This window comes from Vigna umbellata, chromosome 8, assembly GCF_029865625.1.
Source record: "Vigna umbellata cultivar VRB3 chromosome 8, Vumbellata_1.0, whole genome shotgun sequence".
NCBI lineage: Eukaryota > Viridiplantae > Streptophyta > Magnoliopsida > Fabales > Fabaceae > Vigna > Vigna umbellata.
In genome coordinates, this window is record NC_142172.1 from 36898906 (window position 1) to 36908343 (window position 9438).

The 9438-nt window shown below is 29.4% G+C and overlaps 1 protein-coding gene across 1 annotated transcript; it reads left to right on the forward strand.

The window, feature by feature from the left end:
- The first annotated feature begins 6311 nt into the window (after nucleotides 1–6311).
- On the forward strand, nucleotides 6312–7391 carry LOC124829662 (uncharacterized). Its single transcript, XM_047303217.2, has one exon. The coding sequence runs from the start codon at nucleotides 6312–6314 to the stop codon at nucleotides 7197–7199; it is 888 nt and encodes a 295-aa protein (XP_047159173.2). The 3' UTR covers nucleotides 7200–7391.
- The last annotated feature ends 2047 nt before the right edge of the window (nucleotides 7392–9438 follow it).

Consider the following 9438-nt stretch of genomic DNA (forward strand, 5'->3'; position numbering starts at 1 on the left):
CATGAGATGCTTCCTGCCACAAAACTGTCAATTCTTTTAAAGGTCGGTAAGTAATATTAGAGCCGAAAGTCCGATTTAGTAATTTCGGACGAGTACAAACATTGGTCTCTGTAAAAGTCTTTCTGAATGAATGTTGTGTACTAGTAACTTGTGGTTTGAAATGTTTCTAGTCAAGTGTATAAGCAAGATATTTCTGTTTGAGGAGATTCTTCAATATAAAAAGACACATGAAAACGACTCATTTAAGGATAATTTACATATAAGTTTAAATCTAAAGATAAGAATAATGAACATCATATAAAAGAAAAACTAATAATTTTATTATTTTAATATTTTGGATTGGATGTGATAATAAATTTTTACTTGTTTTTTATTATCGAGTCTTTTTTGAGATGATTATTAAATAGTACAACATTAATAAAAAGATGAATTTAACTTACATATAAAACATTGATAATATTTTCAATTTAAAACCTTAAAATAATAAATTATGAGTTGTCTTTACATGATACTTTATTTATTTATTTTATTTAATAAGGGACTTAAATTCATAATTGTCTCTTTACTAATTTCATTCGTTAATCAAAGATGAAAATGCAAATGCTATATTATATCTGTTATTGTTGATTATTATAAGAAACATTAATATTGAATGGCCCGTTTCTTGAAAGGAGTAATTTTTACTGTCCTGTGGATGTCATTAAACAAAATCCTTTTGAGTAATTAAAATTAGAAGGATTTATGAGAAGCATTGTGTTTCACTGTACGTCGTCCTCATTGGTAGTATAATGAAAAAAAGGTTTGAAAGGTGGTGCTTCTTGAAGTACGAACGTTCATTTCATAGATTGTTTGAAAACTGGGCATTCCGAATAAATTGAAATTATTGGTGTGACACTACTGTATGCGTGATATCCTAAAGTCTCTTCAGATGTGAAAGATGCCAAAAGAACTACGTACTAATTCTACGGCATTGCTCATTTTCCCAAGAGGTCTACAAAGGAGTTTGCTTACATTATTTGTAATATAATACTGAATCACGTGAAGAATATATTCTCCAATTATTCTTTTCAAAAATATATTCTATTCAATAATATTTTTACTGGTTCAAATTTATAAAATTTAATGGCTTTCAGAACTTATTTAGTGATCTCTATACAAATTTCATATTTTTTTTATAAATTTTAAATAAAGTAATATTTTTATCATACCTCATCCTTCTTTCTAGTAATGACATAATATATTATGGGATGAACAAGTCAACGTGCAATGATTTTGAGTTATAGTATTGCGGGGGTTTCGATCAGTCGAAAATTTGGGTTCGGGTTTTTACTTTGAGTGAGGACAAAATTGGGATTTTATAATTTGTTGGGCTGCAGGAAGAAATCCCTTAAGTGGCTTTAGTTTAAATGGATCAGAGTTGGCCCATTATGGTTTTACTGACAGGCCTACTACTAAGCAACTTGGATCCAACTAATTTGTTTTTGTTAGCGCAACAAGGTTTATTTATGAATTAATTAAATTATCAAGGGATTTGATTTTGGCGTGTAATTGGCAGTAAATTTTATATACAAACTAAGCAGTAACTACACTTTCAGGATACTTTTTCAGAGGCACTTTTTTATCATCTGTCAACACATGATAAAACTCTTAAAATATATGATTAGAAATAAAATATTTTTCGCACTAATTAAATAAAGCCTACTGTTTTACAAAATAATATATTGTTAAAAGAGACAGTTTTTTATGCTATTTTACATTGAGGACATGCCTACTTCACTGATTTTGGTTGAAGACACTCACATAAGAACTATAATTATCTCTAAAGGTCTTAATCATGTTCACCAAACCTAAACACGAAATCAACGATGGATCCAGCTGTTCCCCTCTAATTTTGTACAAATAATTCGGAAAGCAAAGAAGACGGATCACATAACCTTTTTAGATTTTACAGATGGCAACACATTCATTTAACCATCAAATTCAATACTGGGTTTCTTGTAAATGAAATTACTACATTACTAATGATAGGAACTAAGTTAATGAAGTTTAATTTCATATATATTTTAGCAATTTTAATAACTCGTCGGTCAGCAACCACAATTCAGAGAAATTTGCCTCTCGTATAAGGAAAACTTTCACAAAGACAAAATATAAACAAAATTGAGGGTTGGTTTTATAATTATAACTTTGTTTATTTTCATTTATAAGTAAATTAAATCTGTATCCAAGTCTTGCTGCATGATTGAGTCCATTTGCATAATATCTTATTCATTGCTAAACTACGTAGTGTTGGATTCCAGGGATTACAAAGAAGTAATTGAAAAAGAAATGAACAGTTTATTGACTTTTGGCTAACAAGCAAGACCTATGCCTATACATGCTACAATTAATTTCAAAGATTAGTTCACATGTCACTTTCCCCGACAAAACATACATGCGTCTAAATATGGCAATATCCTATAGTTTTTATCACTATGGAATAAAGTATTAAACAAAATAACGGATCTAAATTTTTATGTTTATTAAAATGAACTTTAAACTCAAATAAAAAACTAATTCCTTCTGGAATGAAATACATTATTAAAGGGAATATAATATAATATTTCACTAAACTCTTTTTTCGTAAGAAATGAATATATTTAATAACACATTTTTATATTACTTAATTTTTTGTGTAACAACAGAAATTCCAGCCGAATGTGATTTGTTGTGTAAAGAAGCACTGATAAGTTTATTAGAGTGCATTGAATTATTATAATTTTTAATACATATTAATTTTTACATGTAAAATATTAGTTGTGATTTTTTAAATTGTCAATTACGTGTAGGGTGATAAATAAAAATAATAGGTTAAATTTTACGTATTAATTCAGATACAAAAAATCACTAAAGTATTTAGATTCATTTAAAAGTTGAATTTACTTTGATCCATTAAGTATTAATAAGGAATCATTAAAATTAAAACAAAATAATGAATCTGTAGCTATGAAGTAATAACTTTCCTTTAATTTATTTTTTATATTTTAATTATATATATATATATTTATAAATAGATAACAGAGGAATAAAATATTTTGTCACCCTTAATTGGATTGAAGTAAAAATTCCTTTCACAACCTATTACCAGACTACTTAAATAAAAACTTTTTGGTGGTACAAGTGACAAAATTTTAGGTAGGCACCTATAATTTGAACAAGTGGCGGTGGAACTCGCTCTTCATGTGTCTCATAAACTTTTTAACAACCGTGGAAGTAAATAGCGTTTTTTTAGAAAATAATATATAACAACTTAATTATGGATTAAAATTAATTATTACTATATTCTAATAATTTTGTAATTTATATATATAATATTTTAATTTTAACACGGAAGAAGAAGAAGAAAAATATCGTGTTTGCATTTATGTACCTATATATATTTCAAAATTTATTATATTTTTTTGAAAGAAATATTGTGCTACTAAATTAGTTAATTTATATTTTACTAATAGATAATAATATATAAGTTATTTTTTAATGTTTTATCTTCGTATATTTATTTAGATATTTTTTATAATATTTATAGTTTATATATATATATATATATATATATATATATATATCATGTATAAATTTTATTATAAATTTAATATAGTCTTCATATTTTATATTATTTTATTTTTTTAATAATTTTTTATGTAATAAAAAATAATTATTAGACTTAGATGCCATTATATATAATGTCTAATATTCTTTTATATGGACTATTAATTTCTAGTTAATAATTATATTTGTATATTTTGTTAAATTATGTTCATTTCAAAGGAGCAAAAGTATTTTATAGTTTGCTTAAAATTTTAAACGGGAGCTTATCTAGCTTATCGAAAATAAAATATAAAATATTTTTTAGTGCTGTCAAAATAAGTCGTAATTTGCGAGTCAACTACAGAGTTTGAGTCCGGTTGAGTTTGAAAAAAAAATGTAATTTTTTCTCAATAATATTTCTCTTTCTCTCTCCATATTAATAGAGCATTCACATAGTTCAGATCTAAACTTGTGATATATTGTAAAATTTTATTTACATTTTTCCTTAAATAAGCTTGATTCAATCTTATTTTCACTGTTCAATATATTTTTTTTTCTACAAATCACTTAATAAATGATAAAAATTTATTCTAAATTTTTAGAAAAATGTTTATATATGTGTTTTTTTACATTTAATATATATAATTTTTAACATTATATTATGTTTTAACTTACCGACATGTTTGACTCAAATAACTTGAATAAAGTATTTAATTTATTAGATAAATAATATAAAAATATTATTAAATACTTAAAATATAAAAGAAAAGTTATTTGTTAAAGATTTGATATTTATTTAGTTCTTTCGTCGTTATAAAGTTAGTATATAATAATAATAATAATATATTATTTACTATTATGTTTATTATTTTGTATTTGCATCTAACCTTTAAGTTTATAAAATAGAATGGGCTAGTTTTCAACTCAACTTACTTAGAACCCAGTTCACCGGGTTGAACCCAGCTGGATTGACTCACCAACCCACCTAATTTAATTTAATTATTTATTATTTTGTATTTCAATATTATTAATTAGCATATTTTTTATTATATTGTAGATGGTGATAAAAAAGAAAATGTTTCAAAAGAAAAAATATTATAAATTTATCTATTCAAGGCTCTAATATTATAAACGGACAAGTGATACAAAAATTATCAATATTAAAAACTTATTTGTTCACCTTTTGTATATGTTTTTGGATTAGGCTTGGGTTGTATGATCTTTTTATTTATTTATTTTGAATTGTTTTTGGAATTTAACGTCATTTTAATGTGAAATTTATTTATATTTGAATTAAAAAAATTGTAATTTTTTTTATTTAAAATTTATAATTAAATGAGTCAGTGAGTCAACTTCTTTAACCTACCAATCTGTGGTGGGTCGGGCCGGGTTCAAATTTTTTCAGCTTGCTAATAAGTGAGGCGGGTTGAGTTGGCTCACTAAGTGACCAACCCGTGGGGTGCCGGGCTGAGCCGGATTTCCTATTTTGACAACTCTATCATTTCTTCACTAAATATTTTTGAAGAATTTTCTGAAAGGTAGAATATATATTAAACGAATGCGTGTAGCCCCTATTTTTAGAAGGAAAAATTTCAGCATTAAAATATTTTCTTTGCATTAAATATTATTAAAATAGGAAAAATATAAGAATATCTCAGGAAAGGTAAATCTGGAAGGTAAAGTTCAAAGGAAAAAAAAAATTGTTGACACGACTTAAGAAATTAGTCCTAGGTATTGAATTAAATAAAAAGAATAATTTAAAAGCTATTCCAATTTAATTTAACCTCAATTTTTTAAAATTGGAATTTTGAATGAATTGGATTGATTGATAAACAACCACCGTAATACGTAATACTAATGTAAAGATGAGTAAGAGCATGTTGTGGTGTATGATTGGAGTGAATACGGGTGGTCATGATTTCATCAGCTTCTCGTGACTCCTTTTACACAACCATCCTTTCTTCAATTTTCAACTTTCACCATACAATATGTTTAACATATAATCCTCATAATTTTTTCTCATCCACAACTTCTGCCCTGTTACTCACGCCTCCACCACCCCACGTTAACTCATTTTATAAACAATAATGCTACTCAAATTTACCAAGCTTATAATTTATTAGACATCCAAAATATATACGCGGCAAATTTAAGACAACTTGTGCAAATTATAGGATCCTTATCTATGTGCTGCTCTAGATCCATCTTTCATATCAGCCTATCAGTTTAGACAAACTATTTATAGTTCACAGTCACTGCTTCAATTTCTGCACTGAAAACTCAGAATCATGTTGTTCCCAGGAGACTCCATTAAACCTGAATGGGTGGAAAATCCATTCCGGGGTACTGAATATCAAAATCACAAATTATACCTGCCACACTTTTGACTTAAATTCTGATTTAAATATTATTTTGCATATAGATAATAATAAAATAACAAAAGTTTTATGATCTTGATAGAAAAATTTCTCGGATCTCTCCCTATAAATACTTTTTCTTTGGTACCAGTTTCCACCACAAAATGTTCCACATGACTTCTTTACACTCACTCATGTTGCTCCTTCTTGGAGTGGCGCTTCTTACTACCCCAGTCGTGGCTAATTTCAACATACCCATTTATGAGCCTCCCCCAATTGGCATACCACCCATAACTGAACCTCCACCCATCTATCAACCTCCTCCAATTGAAAAACCACCCCCATTATATAACCATCCGTTCCTTCCTCCACCGTTCTTCCATCCTCCGTATGAGAAGCCACCATACCAACCTCCTCATGAAAAACCACCACCAGAGTACCAACCACCACATGAGAAGCCTCCACGAGAATCCACCACCAGTGTATCAGCCTCCTTTCGTGAAACCACCTCCAGTGTATGAACCTCCTCAAGTTAAGCCACCACCAGTGTATCAACCCCCTTATGTAAAGCCACCTCCAGTGTGTGAGCCTCCTCACGTAAAGCCACCAGTGTATCAACCTCCTTATGTAAAGCCACCACCAGTGTATAAACCTCCTCACGAAAAGCCACCACCGGTGTATCAACCTCCTCACGAGAAGCCACCGCCAGTGTATCAGCCTCCTCACGAGAAGCCACCGCCAGTGTATCAGCCTCCTTACCAAAAGCCACCACCGGTGTATCAACCTCCCTACGTGAAGCCACCTCCAGTGTATGAACCTCCTCATGTGAAACCACCAATATATCAACCTCCCTACGTGAAGCCACCACCGGTGTATCAACCTCCTCACAAAAAGCCACCACCGGTGTATCAACCTCCTCACAAAAAGCCACCACCGGTGTATCAACCTCCTCACAAAAAGCCACCACCGGTGTATCAACCTCCTTACGTAAAGCCACCACCGGTGTATCAACCTCCCTACGTGAAGCCACCACCAGTATATGAACCTCCTCACGAGAAACCACCGCCAGTATATCCACCTCCTTACGAGAAGCCACCACCAGTGTATCAACCCCCATATGAAAAACCACCACCATTGTTTGAACCTCCATATGAGAAGCCGCCACCGCTATTTCCTCCCCCTTATGCGAAACCACCACCAGTGTTGGAACCTCCATACAAGCCACCGGGTTGCAGTCCCCCACCTTATGGTCACTTTCCACCATCAAAGAAAACCTAATAACAAGTGGCGGCTGTGACGTGCTTTAGAGGGGTCTTTTGTCAGATAAAGTTTTGTTTTGTTTGGGTACTACTTTTAAGATTACAACTTCACTCCACTCCTCTGCATGCAATTGTTCTTAAAAATAAAGGCTGTATCTGCACAATAACTTCAATTTCCCTCTCAACAAACATGTTGTAAAGTCTTTTATTAGTGACTTCGTCTATGGCTCCAATTAGCTTTTCTTTCTGCTGTTAAATCGTCTGCCTTGCTTCAAAAAACTTAAACATAATTCTGTATATGAACTTCATATTCACCGCGGTCAATAATAAATATTGAAGGAACTCACATCAAGATATTCTTTACTTTTCATTTTCTTTTAATTTTATTTCATTCAAAACTACTTATACGTGATTTTTTGGATTAAAAATAAGTAGATGAATAGTTCAGAGAAAGAAAGAAAAAATTAAAGAAATTTGTTCCTCTGTGTGTATATTTATTAATAGGAAAAATTTTAATCTACACCTCTTAATTTTTATACCCATTTCCAATACTTGATAAAAAAATATTTCTTTTTCACTTTCTTAGTTAATTCATTTTAAATTATGTTATATTTTAAAATAAAATTATTATTTTATTGATGTTGAATAAATTTTGAATAGAAAATGATAAATTTATTTATCTCGTCACCCTTGTTAATAATAAGTACTCTTGTATATCTTTCACTATATAATTAATATCAAATATTTATAAATTTTACTAAAAGCTAATGTTTATTAAAGATATTATATATTATTTGATGCAATGTGATAATATGTTAGTTTTTTTATTCCTGCACAACCAGTTTGATATGGGTGGGTCATGGAAATCTATTTGATTTGAGTGTATTATTGACACGATGACTTGGCACGTGCAACTTCATCAAATGAAGTAAAGGTTCTTTTGCAAGCATGAAGGTTTTTCATCCAATTAACTATACCTCACAAACTTGGAGGAAAATTTATAAAAGTAATGTAATTTTTTTCAGTTTTATTAATCATCTTTGAAGTTGTGTTTAAATCACAGAACTTTATTTTAGAAAGGAATTACATTTAGATAACACGATTTTGGAACTTTTTTAAGTGAAGTCGCATTTCATCTGTTGTTAGAAAAATTACTACCCTAAACATAATTTTATTTGATTATTTTTATTTATAATAAAGTTGTGTATGATTTCAATTTAACAGATATTAATCTGAATTTCTATTTGACGATCACGAGTTTAACGATTTAAACAAAATCATGATCTACATACAAGATTTTAATTTAACATAATTCTGCATACATTTGGTATAAATAAAATTATGTTTGTTCAATACGATTTTTTTAAATAACATTAAAATTGTGTTGGTTGATTATAATTTGACTTAAAAGGTCTCAGTCATATTACCTAAATATAATTTCTTTAAAATAAAATCATATCAGGAAAATACAACTTATTCATATCAATAATTTTTGAAACGAATATTGATTTCGATAATTTTTTTTTTAAAAAAAGTACAAATTCTAAACATATCCTTGGAAGCATGTTGAAAGCTGGAACACAAACTATGTGCCCTGCTATCATGGCCTTATTTTTTTCACGTATATTAGGGATTTGCAAATCAAAGCTACTACATGCACGGTTTTCTTCCATGCTTTTCTCTTTTATTTTGTAAATCATGTATTCTATTAATTTTTGTCATAACTTTTCATTGCTTCTACCCATAAAAGTGCTAAAATAAATGTCTGACCCAGTTTAGGTGATTTCAACTTTTTATTACGAGACAAGTGGAAGGAGGTGTCTTCCTTAAGTTAATTTTTGGCCATAATTATTCACCATGATTGTTGAATCTCGCATTCAATTCTTTGCTTTATTTTTCGTAATTCACTTTCTATTTTGGTCTTATTTGGTAACAAAAATGAGGTGAGATGTGGGCTGTGTTTCTTTTCCGGAAGCAGTATGGTTTTGGTTTAGTATAATGTACATATCAAACTTTACAGCATCCAGTCTCATATAATGAGATCATGGGTGACATTTTTGGTTCAGTCATATATAAAAGGTCACGTGCACATCGGGAACATATTTTTTTTTTTGTTAGTTACATGTCCATGGGCTCATTTGCACTTCATGCATTCAAGTTTAGTTTTGGATAATTTTATTATGAAACATCAATTTCAAGCCATTTTGCCATAAATAAGGATGTGGGGTCCATGTTCATATTCATATTCATGCTTTTGG